General features: G+C 33.2%; 1 protein-coding gene across 3 annotated transcripts in view; it reads left to right on the forward strand.

The window, feature by feature from the left end:
- The window catches only part of LOC105363725 (post-GPI attachment to proteins factor 2-like), a 15,828-nt gene extending 499 nt beyond the window's left edge, over positions 1 to 15,329 (forward strand). Inside the window, exons 1-5 of one of the 3 annotated variants that reach the window (XM_011501476.1) lie at positions 12,071 to 12,389; positions 13,250 to 13,588; positions 13,834 to 14,101; positions 14,429 to 14,626; positions 15,007 to 15,329. In XM_011501476.1, the coding sequence (XP_011499778.1) occupies positions 13,424 to 13,588; positions 13,834 to 14,101; positions 14,429 to 14,626; positions 15,007 to 15,140 (765 nt within the window). In that variant the 5' untranslated portion in view covers positions 12,071 to 12,389; positions 13,250 to 13,423 and the 3' untranslated portion in view covers positions 15,141 to 15,329. Of the gene's footprint in view, positions 1 to 12,070; positions 12,390 to 12,995; positions 13,152 to 13,249; positions 13,589 to 13,833; positions 14,102 to 14,428; positions 14,627 to 15,006 lie in introns of those variants that run through there. The other 2 variants (XM_011501477.1, XM_011501478.1) reach the window with 2 other exon arrangements.
- Positions 15,330 to 20,192: the final 4,863 nt, after the last annotated feature.

Consider the following 20,192-nt stretch of genomic DNA (forward strand, 5'->3'; position numbering starts at 1 on the left):
GTAGCTGAAACAAGCTGCCTGGCGGCATGAGCCGATTTATGATTGTTAAGGATACCGTACGTTAACCTCAAATTCGCAAGACCAATGCTTACTTTAATAATTTCGTGAACGATCCCAACTAATAGGCCGCGTAATATCATCCTTTATATTCCGGATACAGGCTACCAAAATTTTTCAACGTACTTCGTTGTTGTTCCCTCTGCCTCCCTCATACCGCGGACGCACGATTAAATTATTACGTATTAGATTATTGAGTATTGAGTGAGTATTAAAACTTGAAGGTATGTGCTTCGGATAAGCAATATGTATGAATGAGGATGATGCCGGTGATCTTTATAATAGACTCGAGTTACGAGTCGAGCGCCTTATTTTGCACGATAACGCCTGCAAAAATTCATAATATCGAACACTTGTACATTGAATGTTTAATCTTCGATATTGAGAAACGTATTGCTAAATGGGATTAAAAGTATGGCAATGGAAGAGCGACGTAATTCATAAATAAGCGTTCGTGTTTTCTTACGAAGGTATCTGAAATTGCTCATATAATAAATGATCATATAATCCAATCGCGTATCTTGTATCGCGTAAATCGTAGTTTGGGAATTCTCCTCTTAAATCTCCACAAAATTATGTCAAATATTGCTCTTACGTGCCTCGAGTAATTAATGCTAGAGTTTGAAATTTTTGTTTCCCATAGGTTTGTCACACAGTAAAAATACTTGTCGTTAAGAATGTAGGATTTTAAGCAGGAAATATCACATCGTACAGTATATTTAATAAGTGCGGTAATTTATATATCCTTGCTGTAAAATGTCGATGTAAAATGCTAAATATAAACAAATCTATTCGATAAAATTCGTTGTAAAATCGAAATGGAATGAAATTTTTAACGATTAGAATGCCGCGTTAAAAGTTGACAAGTGACTAGAATAAAAATAGTATTACCGAATAGTGTTAATGAGATAAAGTTTCAGCTGTTTATATAAACATCACCGTAAATAGAGCAAAAATTTTTAATTACATTTTATATTATAAACTGCAAATTGTAAACATTATAGTATAAGAAAACACGTATTAGCTCTGTATTACTCTTTAAATATCGTCTGTAATGCCAAATTCTGTTAAATTAAACAAAAATGATTTTAATGTACAATTAATAACAATTAATAGCAATTGTTTGTTTGGAAGAGTGCTCATATAAAATTTAGATAGATGAGTTTTCTTAACAATAATCATCGGAATTTGTAATTTATTTTCTTATTATACTCAAGTTTATAATAAAATATCGTAGATTGAAATGTTCATTTAAATTGCAATAGCTATTAATTATTAGTAATGTTAATTAGCTGTCGAAAATGTTAATAATTAATGTAAATGTAAAGCATGCGATGATGAAGCAACTGTTTTTTTTTTTTTATATATCTCTTGGCATAATCGATGATGTATATTTGCCCGGTAAAGTGACTCATTTACCAAAGCATATTGTTGAGAAACAGATGTACTTTCCTCGCATGATAAATCAATTATAAAAATATGCCCGATGATGGTTGGGAGCGCAGCACCGAATTCTCAAAACTCTTAAATATTCGACAAAGATTGTGAGCGCTTGAGCAACGTGTCATCCCGGGTCACACAATACAGCACCCCAATAGCACTGGTGATTATGGTAATGGATACGGCATTGAAGGAAAAAAGGTCGCGACGATCGATAATGCAGGATCCACGAGCCGTGAAGCGCTCGTCACCTTCTACCAGCTTAAAAACGTAAAAGAGCGGCGATGGTTGTGTCGTCGAGTGCATCCGCGCGCGCGCACACACAAAGGGCGTATAATAAAGCCGGGTATAATTTTCGAGAGGTATGCGTATATAACCTTTTCCCGAATTATTCATGGCATAATGGAATGCGAGAAATCCACCTACGCTTGCAACAAGGCGAACGTATGGAGACACAGTCGAAGCAAGTCGAGCGATGCCTTTCGCGGTGGACCGCGATGGGAGAGTGCTGTTAAGCCTTTTATATTCAGTCGTGTCTCCTCTCGAGAAGGAGAAAGAGAATCATCCGACTGCTCTCGCGCTCTCTCTCTCTCTCTCTCTCTCTCTCTCTCTCTCTCTGTGTTTGTGTGTTTGTGTGTGTTTGTGTGTGTTTGTGTGTGTATGCGCGCGCGTTGTGACAAAACAGAGTGCAACGAAGACACGAGAGTTCGGGGCATAGAGAGAAAAAAGAGCGGAGAAGAATTGCCCGAGGTTAATTTTATTTTTCATTTCTTCTTTAGTCGTACGTTTAAATGTACATATAATGTTGACTGAAATTTTAATTCTAAATATAATCTATTTGTATGGATTAAATGTCACGGCAAATCTGCAAATATGATGAAATTGTTCGAATATTAATGTGCAAATTGTTAATACAACAGCTTATGCCAATTTCCAAAACTTTAACAATAGTAAAAACAACTATTCTTGGTTACGAAATAAATAGTAGCGATTTTCTCTTTCAAGAGGAAGCCATATATTGCCATAGATTCCTGTTTTACCGGTATAGATAGCAACATCATTACAGTTGCTTCGAACAACGTTTATGCTCTTTAAAATTAGCAATTGGATTATTGCGTGCAAAAAAATCTGTAATTTATACATCGAGTCTCATATACTGTAATGATTCTTGATTTCATAAAAAACAAAAAACAAACAACAACAAAAAAAACAAAAAAACAAAAAAAAAAAAACAAAAAACAAATGTTATCTACTACAGACTCGGATGAAGTTATTTGCCGAAAGGATAAGTAATACATCGATGAGATTATGTTCAAAATTCTAATACATTTATATTAATTTTTTTTTTTTAATCACTTATCTAAATTATTTAATAAACCCTTCAAATTATCAACAAGGTTCTTTTTTCTTCTAACGCGAAGATAATTTTACGCTATATACAGATATTATATAAGATATATAGATCTTTGCAGTGTAAAGCAAAAGAAGAAAAAAAGAAGAAGAAGAAGAAAAATCAAATTTATCAATGATTTTGATGGTATTTAGCTACCTATTGTATTTCATTCATTTAATAATGGTATGCGAAAATTAATCAACAATATTCTCAATATATTCATAAGATTTTGTTATATGTAAATAAATTATTTTATATAAATTACTTTTATTTGTATAGATAAATCATGAGAAATCCTTTATTCGCCATTATGTCCAATCGAATAATTCCATAGATTAACGAGACAATATATCAACAATGTTGATCTATAAGTATTTACTCAATACATCAATATAAAATAATTTATTTGAAATTATTTGAAAAATAAAACGAGGCAAAATTACTAAATAATCAAGCATTGATGTTACCATCATTTATCGGCCAAATACACACCAAATAATTGTACATAAAAATTTCGTCGACTGAGATAATTGATAATGCTGCTTATTTTCGCATCCGTTAAGCGTCTTGACATCGCAAATCTTTCCCATCTGTTTTCATCTAATGTTAATGCATATTTTGTACCCTTAACCCTTATACCTATTACAATATACGAATAAATATATCTTTTTTTCGTCTTTAGTCTTTGCTTCGTGAATTAATGACTTATTTATACGACTTTGCATAGTAACATATTTGAAGGTAGTTTACATTAATTTTAAATAAATCAATGAATAAATTTTTTTCAAAATATTTTTCGTAATATTGATTGCCGCGGTCGTTCATTAAAAAAAAAAAAAAAAATTCTACAAAATTTTACAAATATCTTCACACAGCTTATAATTATTTACGCCTTAGTAAACCTAATCGATTATATATGTCTTGTATTCTGGAAATTGAACGTTGACATTGTTGGAATAGAATGAAAAATTGTGTGTTAACTGTAAATGCCATTAAATATCCACTTTTCAAAATCTTTAACAACTTGTATTATTTTTAATAGGTTCAGTAGGAATGAGCAATGTATTGATTAATTCAAATTTCAAATGGGCATTAATATCCTGAGGTATTGCACGTTACTTATTTTCATTTTAGATATTCATACAATACGCATGAAAAAGCTTAATCGTATTTTTAATTATAGAAAATGTCATACCAAGTATTGCTATCAAGTTCTACTAGATAAGCATTACCACATAACCATCCATAGTATGGATGTAATTTCAGATAGTACTGCTATTTCACATGCTGATTATTTAATTAATTGCACAATTATTGTTTGCATATTTTATTGAAAGTAATGTTAAGACCGATAATTGATTTTTTATAAACTAATGAATTTCTAATTGTGATAAAGTTTAAACGATGTAGAAGCTCGTATGCATGTAAAATAACACAATAAGCCGCAAACAACAAGCCATACTTTATTATTAATTACATTATTAGTCTTTATTTAACATTATTCTTGCATTGTGTATAATATTTTATTATATTTATTATATTTCAAATAGTAGAACTATTCATTTTTATCGTATCGTATGGAACTATAATTAACAATAACACATGATATTTAATCTCTATAGAAGACTTATACTAATATAATGCTATTAACATATATTTAAACTTTTTTTTTTTAATTAATGCGCATAAAAGATTGAATTAAATAAAAAAAGAAAAAAAAGGGGGGGGGAGGGAAACAGTAGATCATGTTCTAAAATAAACCTTTATTTAATTATTTTTAAAGTTGCAATATGGTATATCTTTTCTCGTAACTGTGTGTGTGTGTGTGTGTGTGTGTGTGTGCGTGATAATACGTGCCTTCACGTGTACGTTTCGAATTAACAAGTTAGAAAATATAAATATAGCATATAATATTTGATTCTGTAAAATTTTTTATTATTTATTAATCGAAGCATTCTGTAATGGAAATTGATTATAAAATCGTTCGATCATACGACGACAATAATGACATTAATTTATGAATTAAATATTTCAGGTTATTTTATAGTTGCGATACGATCACGTAAAACTGAAGGATAAATAAGAAATTAAACTAATTGAAAAGACAATTTGTAAAATTCACAAACGTCAAGGTTCACAAAAATCTATTAAATATTCATCAAATGATTTAAATATAAAATGTTTCTTAATTCCGAGAAATATGGATTTATTGAAGAATATGGATTAATTTATTTGTAAATAAAACAATTTTGTTTCACTTTTATCCAAATTAATGATTTTAATATTACGAGATATTGGAGAACACTGCAATCTCTAATAATAGTATCATTATTTATTTATAAATATCAAGTAAATGTAATAGTTGAACATATTGAACATATAATAAGAAACAAGATTTCTTTCATGATCTTCCGTTATAAAAGAGACAGAATTTTTGTTGTTGTAAATTACAATAACAATGTATTCAAATTTAATAATCCTTTCAAAGTCAATTAGTACGTGATGTCGGACAATTATTTATATTATCATGAACAAAAAAAAAGTTAAAATTATTGATAAAATATTATTTAATTCGTGGAAGCCACATTTTATAATTTATAATGTTGTTATGAAATAATATTAATGTATACTGTAAGCCTGAAGAATGAAAAGTATTTCATTTAGTCTGAAAAATTTTATTCACGTATAAATTAATGTATTGGAGCGCATTTCAATCAAACTTTAATGTCAAATAAATTATTTCAATATTTAAGTCATCAGTTAGAAAATATTCGATATGTTTAATCTTCTTCTGAGTAAAACACATATTTTAAGTTAAAATAAGTGCCTTCGCCAAACCGAAGAGAAAATTTATGGATACAGACGATACTAGATTTCAATTTGAACTTCAATAAATTTAGAACTTTCGGTATCGTAAATTTTATAAATTTTACTTATCTTAGAAAATACTCGTTAATCCTTGTTTTTTTTTTTTTTTTTTTTTTTTTTTTTTTTTTTTTTTTTTTTTTTTTTATTAAAATATATGAAATGTGCATTATAGCCATGAAAATTAACCAAGTCACACGTAAATTTTCATAAACAGAATGACCATTGTTAATCTTCAACTCTAACAACGATATTATCATTTCTTTTTACACACTTTATTAAATTTCTTAAAGAATTAAATAATATATCATTTCATTTTAGGATAAATTTGGAAAATCATATACATAAACGTATTCTATATTATATATAATGATGATGATTATGAGCAACTAGTATTAACAATATTTTGTGTCATTGCAGCAAGCAGAAGAAGAAGAAGAGAAACGAGATAGAGAGAGAGAGAGAATATAAAAATCTTTCTAATTTAACGTAAATTAGTGGCGATGAACCGTTATTCGTTACATTTAAAGCCTCTTTGATTTTACTATTTTTCAGATAAAGTCTTGCTCATAGAATTAATTAATTTCAGCATTTGATTATTTACAATTTTATCGATGATTACGAGAGGAAATTTTTTATCTTTTTTATTTCGTATTTAATTGCATGTATATCCTCCCCCCCCCATCCACCAAGCTTTCTCGAATAATTAATGTCATAATTAAGCAAACTGCTTAAAAGATTAATTTGATTAAACAAACCACAAGTCGTTTATCCAATACTTTGTACCAGAGGCAAGTCACGGGTTCCTATTACAATCTTCATATTCGTATTAAAATTCCTGATTTTATGCCTCAAACATTACTATACATAAAGAAATTAATTATTAAAAACAATATTAGCACATTACACACGTCCTTGTACAATCAATGAAAAAGATGCTGTAAAAGAAGAAAAGAAGGAAAGAAGAAAATCGGCCAATCACTGGCAAATGATTTTCGCGCGATCGCGTAAAAGCTTCCTAAGACTTCCTAATGCATCTTCGATGGAGCATTTGCGCGCAGTCAGGGCATATAGGAACTACGAATGCAAATAACGAAGAGAGGCTCGCAAAAATGATCGGATAGCCTCTCGCTTCCTACAAAAAGGTCGAGGCAACAAAGCATTCGGGCAGGGACCAGCCAACGGGACGAACGGTAGAGACGATAAAATAGCCAAAGCACGAGATTACACGGACAGAGGCGTGTGTGCGAGTGCGTGAGGTTAGTAGAAGGAAACCGGCTGGAGATCGGGAATGAAGAATAATCGCGAGGGACCGGAGCTCTGGATCTCCCGGTACTCGCTCCTTAGACATTCTGTCACGCGCCGCATTTTTGTCAGGTTAATCACGTAGCTCGTCGCGATGTTACACGCGCTTCATAGCACACACGCACGCGCGCACAGAGAGAGAGAGAGAGAGAGAGAGAGAGATTGTGTGAGTTAGTCACTCCATCCGTCTCGCTCGCTCTGTTTGCTCGCTGCTACGCGCGGCTTTGAATATTCATCGGTTGCTCGGGGGGCCGATGCCACCAGCCGCTACACACAGTCGCAGCCCCGTGATTGTCGGATGATTAACCTGGGATCCGATACGTCGCGATCTTCCGCACGTACGTGTGTACACGTATGTACGCGGAGGATGTCCTTCGCCGGAGCGAAATTACCATCGACCGAGAGGAGTAGCAGCGTGTTTCTCTCCGCAGAGTCTACGCAGCCCTACGATAAAACAACCACTCGGTACTTTGTAAACAATGAGGAGTGGCGTGCGATCGAATCCTGACGTCCTACACCCGTTAATTTTGTCTCCATTAATTTTACTCCGTCGACAATGTCGGCACCCGCCTCACTTCAAACTAATAAATAAATAGCCCTCGGAGGAGCCTGCGGATCTATGTGGATCGGTATAGGACCAGAGTTGTTTTATGATATTCGAGCCTTTTAATGGCTCGTTTGGAGTCTCAAGGTGAATCAACGCGCTTTTCAAACTTTTGAATCGCCCTGTTTGTTTATACGTAAACCCGGAATGTCCCACGGTTGTCGTTGACTTTCTTCTTCTTCTTCTTCTTCTTCTTCTTCTTCTTCTTCTTCTTTATCATCTGCTTCTTCCTCTTGTTCTTCGTCTTCTTGCCTTTTTTTCGATCGCTCGATTTCTCACAAAAATTTCTCATAAAAATCTATCTTATTTGAAATATTGTATTTGTGCATTGCGTATGGATAGCGACTGTGGGGGCAGGGGGGAGGGGAGGGGGGGGGAGGCTACGGTGAAAATAATCTACGTGACACTTCGTTTTTCAAAATAAATACTACTATCGCCTGTTGGTATTATTAGGCTGTCGAAGAATGGCATTGACGTAATTTTCAAGTTTTACGATAATAAAATATCGAAATATTTCTTCCGAGAGAAAAATGCCGCTGGTTTTTCAAATTGGCGCCCACGAGGACACCGGAATAATGTACTTTTAAATTCCGCAGAGCATTGCGAAATGGCCTTTTATATTATATTTCGCGAGTTCATTTTTTAAACAGCGTAAATTATTATATATATAATTAAATATATATGAGAGGGGGAAGGGGATAAAAAAAAAGAGTAAAACAGAAGAAAGAGAACCAAGGAAAAACTGTACGATTATTCGGCAATAAATAAATTATAGATCGACCAACGATTGAGATATTACGAAATCCTAAATAGATGGCTCGCCATTGTCTATTTACATTTTTTTTTTTTTTTTTTTTTTCATCTTTAGCCGCAATGAATGGATTGTATTCTATTACAAGGCAGTAATTCTTATTGCCGGATGAACGTTGGACAAGTTAAAAATAAGACAATTTTTCGTAAGAATCGCTTCCGTGAGAAATGAAAATTATTTCTCTTATTGTCGCTCTTTATATCCTTCGTCTATCACAATATCCAGACATCACAATGCCTAGTATCCTAAACCTACCAGAGGCACATTTATTAGCAGTGATTACTTATCTATTAGTGCGACAACTTTCGATTAAAATGCAAACAAATATTCTACAAGACTTTCCGCTTATCTCATTTTATTCCTCGAACATTTATTAATCATAACATTGTTTACAAACATGCATCTTTTATTCCCAATGTCAAGCTTCTTTCCACACCATAACGCTGCTGGCACTTTATCGGCATTCTCGGCGATTTATTTCATTTCTTCTCTTTTCTTTAAATTTGCTCGAACGATCCCGCTTCGTTCTCTCTCTCTCTCTCTCTCTCTCTCTCTCTCTCTCCGTGTGTCACTCTAAATAACGTTACCTTTATATACATCGTATGAAAGAATAAGGGCGACAAGTGGGCCAAGATCGCATTACGATCATTTAATCGTTGCAGAAACGGCATTGCAGCTAAATCGTTTGCGTGCCGATAAAAAATATAGAAGATTCCAGGCGAATAAAGCCACGGTTAAGATTCCCCTGAATTCTTACCCTAATTTCCAGTCCCTAAGTTCCATAACCCGTTACTTTCACTTATTAAGCTTCGTCCCCGACGGATAATCGAAGGAGACGAGCATCGACGACTCGCCCCAATTCTCTATCTCACATCCGACCTAACTGTACACAAAATAAATGCCAGCAAAGGAGCCACGAGTTAGCTCATTCCTCCATCAAACTCTTTGAAACTCCTCGTGCTTCACTTCTGACAACTTACCTCGCCCTCTCCAGGTCCTTCCTCGGCTCCGCGTAAAGCCTCCTCCTCTCCTAAATTCGCCACCATTGCATTGCCTGCGGGATGAACCTGGACTCTGAACAGTCCCGTCCGGCGCTCATAGCGAGGCGCGATTGAAACGACACACAACAGATCCAACAGGCTGAAGCACACGCGCACAATACATGTAGGGAGGCGGGCGGCACCAGGAGCTTATCCAGGAGGATTACAACCCGTGGCCTATGCCGATTCTCGTCTCGCGGTGTTGGCGCAGATGCGCGCACACCTGCCTACCGCACGAGGATGACCGAGAATCAGGGAGAGTGAGACGGGGCGAGGGAGTGAAAGAGGAACAGCCGCGTGTGAGTACGTGTAAGAGAGAGAGAGAGAGAGAGAGAGAGAACGAAGCGGACGCGCGTGCATGCGTATACGGAGACGCAGACTGCGAAACGTGTATTATGCCGCAGGAGCGCGAGGCTGCCCGGACAACAGGTTCGTTGGGGTCGACGAGGGGAGAGAGACTGGCGGCGAGCGGCACACCACGGACTGCCACGGAGGGAGAGAGAGAGAGAGAGAGAGAGAGAGAGAGAGTGAGCGAGAGAAAGAGAACGAGACGGTGGGAGAGGGAGGGAGAGAGGTCGGAGAAAGGTAAAGGTTCTGCCGGTGCTCGCGAGATAAAGAGCGTCAGATAGAGATGGATATACACAGAGTGAGAGGGACAGATAGACGTGGTGAGGGAGAGGGAGAGAGAGGTTTAAAAAGAGGAGACCGGAAGGGCCCGACCGACCAGATTATTCGGATGCGTAGTGCGAGAGGAGCACCGATCCGAGTAGATCGCGGCCGCGCAAAGTGCGAACGAACAAAGGGACTAAGTTGTGAGGGGTTTGGAAAAAATTGGCGGCCCAAGAGAATTCGCGATGTCTAATTCTGAATGAAATAAACGCAGAGTTACGATGAGGCACGCGGAATAATGAGCGCCGCCGGGGCAGAGTAGCGGGAGGGACGGGGTTAGGGTCGACGCGCCGCCACAGGTAAATCGGTCGGTCGGCCATGATGAAAACGCCCGCTGCTCCTGCGGTGCAGCATCCACAGCAACAGGTTGTCGAAAACAATGCCACCTTGAGAGCCTCTCGAGTGACGCACTCGTATGCCTTTATCCTTACCTTAAACCACCCCCCCCCCAGTCGCACATTCCCCTCCCGCGCCCCCGTCGCCCGCAACCACCTCATCGCCGCCGCTGGCGGTCGAAGCTTTAGCCTTGGCGCCCTTAAAATACTTTATGGCCTAGGCAATTCTCTCTCTCTCTCTCTCTCCCTCTCTCCCTCTCCCCCTCTCTCGCTCTATAGCCTCAGAGTACCACCATTTTTTATCCTCTCTTTTTAATGACTGTAAATAAAATTTCTTTCGAACGAGGCTACTTTTCACGAGGTTGGCTCCCTAGTTTGTTTATCCACATTCGTCCATCCACATGTCCTGCTGCTCGCTCGAGTTCAAGGCTGCAACGGACTCTTCTTTTTTACCCTTTTTTTACGTCTATTCCAGGTATGTCGCAAAGGCTCGGAGTTCTCGGGCAGTTTGGCTCTATTTTGACACGAGTTCAAAACAAACCCTTTTCCAGTTGCAAAGCTCGTGTGACGCTCTCGTGCGAGTCCGGCTTGACATTCATAAGGATAAGGCCGGGGCGTCACAGCGCCAATAATATCAAAATTTGAATATCGAAAGCTAATTTGCATCTCTCGTACGCACGTAAGCGGTCCTGTTCGCGAAGCGGCGAAATGTCTTGTATTTGTAGCTGCGTGCGCGTGTACGTGCGTGCGCGCGCTCGCGCACTTATCAATTGGTTGCGTGCCTGCATTATGTTTTTGCGTTAACCTAGAGAATTCTCGGGCGCTTTATTACGGATTCGAAATCGATGACTGAAACGCAGTTTTGTTTTGTCGGCGTAGGAGAGGGTGAGGGTGAGGGCGATGGCGACGGCGAGGAGGAAGAGGAGGAGGAGATCAAATTCGATGGCAATGTAACTTAACCTTATCTTTGTAAACGGAATTTATAAAAAGTGTGCGCATTCGCTTGGGAGACGACGCTCGCGAGCCTTGATTCACGTGTCGTAAGACGGCATTTGACGAATTGAAAAAAATTGAAAAAGTCGACATGTATGCGCGACATTGACATCGTTCCTCGTGTTTGCACAATTTTCGTCGACCTTTACAAAAAAGCTTTAATATGTAGATAAAGCACTTGAATAATACGTTAATTGCCGCACAATATCGTAGCGCAAATGGTAATAAATAACGGGTCACGGGTGCCGATATTTTTATGTCAATAATGTTGAATAAAATTACAGGCTGACGAATGCGAGTCGTTGATGAAATTTACGCACACTAGTTCAATACCAATTCATAATAAATCTGTGCTCTATTTGTATCGAATAAAAAAAAAAAAAGAAGGAAAAGATAAATTAGTGATAAAGAAATTGTTTGCTAAAAGGCGATTACTGGCTTAGTCTCGGATCCGGCTCCTACTGCATCCTAATTAACCTTTAGTGCGTGATTTAAATGACGATGGATGGTTCGCTTATTATCGAACTTACGTCAAATTAAATGTTATAATCAAATAACGCTAATGAAAAATAAAAATATCTCCCCTAGAGGTAGTACGAAAATAGTAATGAGTAGCGCTCACTACACTAAACAGTGCCAACAGCAACATAACCTTATAAATCGTCTCCTCCGCGGAGCACGAAGTGCGCGTACTCCAACGATGATCCGCACTTAGGTCTTTCTCTGGGAAATATTCGCACAGATGTCGCACGAAATGGGAAAAAGAGTGAAAGAGAGGAGGTCGTAGAGGGATACAGTTTTCGTTTTCTATAATATCGAATTTCGATGTGGAGGTGGAGGACTATTCGAAAGTGCTCGCTCCATCCTCGTCTCACAAGTAAGAAAAGTTTTCTTTAACGTACGCGATGTGGCGGGACGTCGTGGGCATTTTAACAAATTCCATATTATGTGATATAAAAAAATTAATGCCGCGGCATTGACCTTTTGTGCAAGACCTCCCTAGGAATGGCGCGCGACAACCAACGAATCTTCGATCGGAAAATGATTCGCACTCTTGCGTGGGAATGCCGCATCACCTCGGCATTGCGTACTACTAGTGTCAATTTTTTTTTTTTTTTTCATTCAAACGTCCATTCATTATCATTCCCGCTGCATCTTTTATTTTACGTATGCATTGCTTGGGACTCGATGCAAAAGCATTTGAAGCGTTTCACTGGTTTTGTAATAATTGTATTAATGCTTTCGTGATGTAATCGATACGATTTCGCATGATTTGATTGGATTTTATTGGATTTTATTCGAGCTTATATTATTAGCTTTTATAGTTTAGTAGCCTAAATGGTATTTTAATAGCTCATTTGGGTTGGCGCAGAAATCAATTTTGTACGAATTGGCTTGAACGTAGATCGATTTTTTAGCCTTTCACGTTAATGTTTTTAATTCATAACCGATAAAGTGTAATAATTCGTTCGAGTGTAATGAGAGTAATAAAGATGTTAAATGCGTGTAACGAATGATTCAGCTTGGTAACAAGCTTTTATAAATTATTCCAAACAATTCGTAAATTGAGATTCTGTATGTTAAATTGCAGTTGACTGTAGCCCGATGCAGCGTAGGGTATTGTTTGTTTCATTATTAGGTTGTTACTTGCTTGTTATTTAAAATTCTTTAATACCATATAATTTATAATGTCTGCATTGCAGAGTATTAATGATAGCGGTGCCGTTGCTTTTTCAGGTATATATTCTTGTAAACAAAGATGCCAGCCATTTGAGTGACTAATATTAAAAGATGGAAGCGATGGATATAAGACTTACGATTTAAAAAACCAATCATGGTTTTGTATTTATCATACTGGGTGATAATTTAAGTTCCTGTGTGATCAATCGACTTAAGTAAGACATATAGAGCATGGAGGTTAATAATGTCGTAGGCAGCAAGAGTTCCATATATTTGGTGGTACCTTTTCGAAAATTGTGTATAGTCACGGTTTCCATACCACTCACTACTTTGTTATTTTGTTTTGTCACAGCCTACATATATCAACAAGATGACATCCATGAAACGCACTGTAGGGTAAGAAATTTTCATGTATAAACATTGGCGATGGCAATTTAGATTTTAAAATGAAATTGTATGTAATTTAATGGCAATTGAATATTTGAAATATATGTTTCTCGCTTACTTAGACGAATATCAGTGCAATAACAAATATTTTAAATACCCGACACGCTGAAATTCAAATCATTAATTGATATTCTCCAATTACATTAATGTAATTGCACGTGCAATTTGGTAAATATTGTTTATAACTTCTCTAGGTATATAATGTTCTTCCTTCGATATCAGCTATTACTGGGGTATCGCCTCAAAGATACTTGTGGCGCGTGAGCATTGCTCTTCATATTGGACCACGTCTACTAATAGCCAGTGTTTATTATTCATTTTATCATAAAATTCTCAAGACCATTGAGAACGTGCGTAAAAGATTACAAGGATCCAGGCTTTTGAATCTTTGTTACTGGTTGAATATTTCAGAAGTCGCTGCTCTATGCGGCGTCACCTATATTTCTAATAAAGAAAATTATGGCAAGTTGCAATAAATACTAATTAACATTTATTGATATTAAATTAAATTAAAACGCAAATTTGATTAAGAGCTACAATAAAATGCCTTTTAAAAATCTCCAACAGTTTTATAGTTTTATTAAAGAATTTGTGCTTTATTTGTAAATCTGTGTATGTATTAATCTAAGGAGAAAATAAAAAATATATTTGAAATTGTATAAAAATAAGTAAGAAACTATCGATTGCTCATGCTAAGCGAAGAGCCAATGCTTTATCTATCGCAATATTAAGCAAATTAGGCAGAAGGATAAATTCAAATGTTTTAATCTGTGTACCTTTTCTTGATAGCTGTGCACGAGAAAACCTTTATAGTTTTCATGATAAGTTCTCTCACACACATGCTGATAGCTGTAAGATTAGGTCGCTTAATTACCCCAAATGCACAAAGTCTGCAGTACAAACAAATCCTTTTTGCAACAAGCATGGTTAGCACCGTGGGCCTTATAATTTTCTTCTTGAAGCATCGATTATTGTGCCACGATCTGGGTAAGAACATCTCATCATGACTGTTGCTAATACTATTATTAATTCAGTGTGTAACTCTTCCATGCAGTTCTAGCTAAATTTTTTATCGTATAGCTAATAATTTGTACGATAAATTTTATGATTGATTAGAAAACATTAGAACAAAGCAATTTTTAACTAATTCGTATGAGAAAATTTAAATGTCGTTATAAACTCTACAATGTGTTCGAAACTCTTAATGCACTAAGCTACTTTCTATTTTATTTATCACATAAAATTTTGAACTTGCATTTTACCTTCATAAGTAATTGACATAATTTTTTACTACGATTAATATAATAGTTACTGTGAAATATAACATTGAGACTAATATACTAATACATAATTTAATATTTTAACAGCATTTAGTTGGTTCTCTTTATGCGAGTATGTGATAGCTTCAGCAAACATGGCATTTCATGCTACTGTCATATTAGATTTTCCTGTGGATCAGCTCGTCGTAGGAAATGGTTTAAACGCAATTAAAGGAGATTAATAAAAGAACAAAATTTTACATACATCATCGTATGAAATTGCACACGATATCTGTCTTTATGCAATATTCTACTTCTACTTTCAAAATATGTTGGAATTTGAGATTCTTTGTTACCATTGACGGTAAATACAAGAACTTTTCAAGACAGAAATCACTGAAGAGCAATTGTACCATGCACATACGCAGCAGCAGATAAGGGAGGCGTGATATAATAATACTCCATGGTATTCGATGATGATGTAATTGTAGTGCGATGGTTTTTTGCTATCGACACTAGTAGCAAAAAAACTTATAGTAATTAATTATTAGCGAAATAAGAAATATGTCTTGTAATTCAATAAATTTAAAATGCTTACCTTATTTTCATAGTAGCATTTTTGTGTGAGATGTAAAGTGCAATTTGAATTTGTCTGAGAACAATGTTAAAGGAAGTAAGCAGAAATTTAAGCGTAAGGATTCTAGTCGATATGATATCTAGTCATTGGAACATTTATCGGCTTTAATTATCTAGTTTAAATTTATATTAGTTGAATAGAAGACGAATTAAAAGCTTTGACCAATTGATCTCAGAAATTTGAAATGCTTTGATAAAGGATTTGATTAAACGATCGCGGTTTTAAACGGTTGTATGTCATATCATCAAAGTTGTTAACTAAAATTAAAAATTAATCGTGTAAAGGCAAAAAAATTAAAGTGGAGCACGTATAATAAGAAATTAAATGGAATAGAGCACTTGTAATATTGAACGACCGTTGGTCTTTAGTGCATTCAAAATATTATTTGTAGAAAATTAACGTTCGGTATACTCGCTCTTCTAATTTATCTCGATTAAACTTGATTAAAATTGAATTGAATGAATAGATATTGAAGATGTTGGGAGAGAGATTGCGATTCACCGATAAATTACGTGATAATAACGCGTTAAAATAATAAAATCAGCCAATGTATTTAAGAGGTTTAAAACTGTCAAAATATGTTTTAATTAGTTGATAAAATATTTGTAGAGTTTGATACGACTCAACTATATATGTATATCAACCAGCCAATAAGATAATTCTATATTTTGATAAATGCAAATTCACTTTTTAATACTTTTTTTCAAAATCTCTCAAAACCACTACAGATTATTGCTTATAACGAAGCAAAATCAAAATGAAATATTATTTACGTAACTGTTGGATAGCCTGAAAAATATTGCCGAAAAGATCCTATTTACATTGTCTGTATGTTTTTTCTTTTCTCTCTTTTTTTTTTTTTTTTTTTTTTTTTTTTCCCATTTAAATTCTTTTATATTTAATTAATGTATCAACGTAATGATATAAATATAAATTTAATATTATAAAAGTTTTCAAGTACTTATTAACGATTGTTAATAGAAACATTTTTTAAATTTCTTTTACGTAAACACTTTGGTAAGCAGTAAAAGTAGTTAAGACTTTGTTGTAACAATCGATTGTAAATGTTATGTACATTACGTATATTGTATTTATAATAAAACAATAATCGACGATTGTCGAAGATACGAGATTTTAATGTATATATATATTGTTCAAGTGCCAAGTGATGCACTAATGATAATCCATACGCATAACGTACTTTTTTTTACAATGTCTAATGCGCATACAATGTAAAAATACATTAGTGTCTTCGTTTATTATATTATTAGGAAATTTAAAAAATCAAAAAGTTTTAATAATTCTATTTTAATTATCAATATTGTTTTTTTAAAAAATTCTAGTCTTTGGAAGTGTTTTTATTATATAAGTAGTACCCTGTGCTATTAGTTTGTTATAAAAAATGTATGTTGAAGCAAAATATTATTGTTCATTTGATACTAAATGTAATTGGAATGTGCATCGTATAAATATATGCCATTTTAATTATTTTAACATTTGGCTTCCATTTTATAAGTGAAAATTAAATTGTTAAGTGCGTATTAAAAATATCATTTGAAGCAATAAGTATTTTAATGACTATATGTAAAATATGGACATCTTGTAAAAATTTTAACGGCAAGTGTAAACGTAAAATTTTTCGAATTGATCATAATAATTGAGTCGACATCATTCAATTAATCATTCTAGCGAAAAATAATTATGATTTATCTGAAACTAAATACATTAAGATTAAATGTAGAATTAGGCAATAAGTATAAATGTCATTCCGCACCTACCTTTATGTCATATAATAGTAACAACTCCCTCGCTATGCTTCTCTATCTCTCTCGTGACAGCAAACTTTTTACGAGGCTAACGAATGAAGGTTTTCTAACACTTTGTATTTTTATTTGCTCGTTCATTAGGTTTTATATAGAACGTACTTTTATTGGTACATCACGTATAAAATGTAAAAATGCAAGTGTGAATAATACATGATACATAGAAATTTATTTTACTTCAATTATTCATTATATTATAAAATTCAGAAGTAATTTTAATAATATGAAATAAAATTGTACGACTGTTGAATAATGCTTTACACTGTTAATATTTATTCTTTATTTAACCCTTTATTATTGAAAATTATTTATTATCATATTATTTAACTTAAATTTTTATGAACATATTATGTTTTAATAATGCATTAAAGTCTTTTGAAATAAATAATCATTATGTTGTTTTTAATGTACCTGTTTATCATTAATTTTTATATTGCAAAGGCCAAATATAATAAATGTATTTCTTATTTTGCGATGAAAAAAAAAAAAAAAAAAAAAAAAAAAAAAATTTCAAAGAAAAAAAATCGATAACTTCAAGGAATTAATACAAATAATTATTTGTATTCGTTGAAAACAGTTAAGATAAAAAATTTATAATTGTATTATTGACATTAAATATAGGATTGTATTTAATATTTAATCTACATTCGCTTATTATCATTATTATTATTATTATAAATCTTTCTTTTCCATTTTACGAATATATATTTTATTTTATATTGACAAGATTTTTTTTTACCTGTTTAATACCGATAAATAAATTTGTTAGTTCAATATTCTTTTTTTACCTTTCATGTATTATGATATCTATATAATAAACATTCAAAAATTATTAAATTTTGCCGAATTATTTTTTATATATTTAGTGGATATAAATATAGTTATTAGAATTATGAAATATAAACAATAATAAAATTCGTTTATTTTTAATACTTTTGTTCTTTCTATTTCCCAATATATATATATATATATATATCTTTTTATTTTGTTTCAATTTATGCAAATAAATATTGTTAAATTTATATTTCAGTTCTATATTATTATAGCAAATATTTCCCTCTTTTTTCAAATCATTCGGTAATAATTAATTATAATTTATGTAAAACGTTAAATTACAAGTATCGTATAAACGAACGTTATCCAAGCATATATTAAAAATTCTACTTTAGCGATAATTTCATTTTATATTCTCATTGTTAAAATTGTCAAAACCACGCGAGTTGCATTGTTTTGCATTTCGAGAAAAAGAAATCAATTAACAACACTATAAGTATTGTCGGTATATCTATATGTTTTAGCAAAGTTTATTTCCGGCAATAGGCGCTGTCTGTTTAACTATTCATTTCTGACTCGGGAAAAAAAAAAAAAAAAATAAAAAAAAAAAATATAAGCATCCAATAAGAGAAAAATATTAATGAAAATGAAATCAATAAGGCTTATTAATCGATTGCGTTTGTGAATAAAAATTTCTTGTAAAACTTGCCCCAAAAGTCGTGGATCTCACGATAAGAGAGCAAAAGGTAAAGCAAAAAATACCTTCACTTCGTTTTTCTCTAGTTTCTCGTTATTTTGTCCTTCAGTGCCACTCAGCTAATTTCATAAATTTCGTGGATTTTGTCTTGATTAGCTCGCGTTCCAATTTCTTAGTGCTTTGTTATACCATGGCGCTTTATCGCGAAATTCTGTTTTGTAACTTTTGAATTCTCAGAGGCGTTTAAGCCATTATGTTTTTTATGTTGTTGACGAAAACAGGCAGTATTATTTTTAATTATTTCTTATTCCTACTTTTTACAATTATTCTTTTCATATTTAGTATCTTAACAACACAACAACACGACATTTAACACGATAATAGGTAAAAATAATAGATAAAAAATTTAATAAATATTGATGATATTGATTGATAGTGAAGTTATTAGGAATTATTTCTCTAGATAAAAGTTGGCGAGAAAAATTATTAATTTTGAGTATTTGTTCGTTTAGAGTTTGAGCAGCGAAAAATAAAATTAATAATATAGATTTATAGACCTGATATGCTAAGTTAAAGGGAACTGAGATATTGTAAATTAATGTTCTTTTCTGTTCTTTGCTTTTTAATATTCTTTTCACTTGGGAAGTGCGACGGAAAACTTTAATAACTACTGTATGTGATACAGAATTTTTATTATTTATCAGTTACTTAATAATTTCTCTAAAAAGTTGTTTTCTTACCACTGCATGTTTTACTACACGTGGACGTTTTTATAATATGCATTTCTAGTATCTAATAATACTACAATGATACTACAGTTTAAAAGGAATTTAAACGAATTGCAATAGTTCAATGAAAATATTGTGAGAACCAAATAGAATATTACAATGTTAAAATAATATTTGGTAAGATTGTTTTTCATATTATTAAACAAAAATTCAAATTTAATTTGGAATGATTATAATGACATTTCGCCGTTTATGAAAGATAAAAGTATTGCTTTGCAAACGTTTATTAATCTACTTGATACGCGTTCATAAAATCATAATCAACGATTCGTTCATTATGTTCTTCTTGCATAGAATTAAAGAGAATATAATTAATAGTATGAAAGTTAAAGCTTGTTAATTCATTATCACTATTATTTATTTGGATTTCTCCTATGTTACATTTTCAACGAAAGACAACTTTTATTTAATGTACATATTGTAAATTCAATATTATTATGCTAATAAATCAGTGAAAATAAAATTATACAAATAAATAAAAAAATGTTCCGTCTGCTCGAGCATTTTCTACTGTTTTCTAGGCAATTTAAGAAATTGATTTTTCTTTTTTCTTTTTTCTTTTTTCATTTTTTCAT

Source organism: Ceratosolen solmsi, unplaced genomic scaffold (assembly GCF_000503995.2).
Source record: "Ceratosolen solmsi marchali unplaced genomic scaffold, CerSol_1.0 scaffold28, whole genome shotgun sequence".
Lineage (NCBI taxonomy): Eukaryota > Metazoa > Arthropoda > Insecta > Hymenoptera > Agaonidae > Ceratosolen > Ceratosolen solmsi.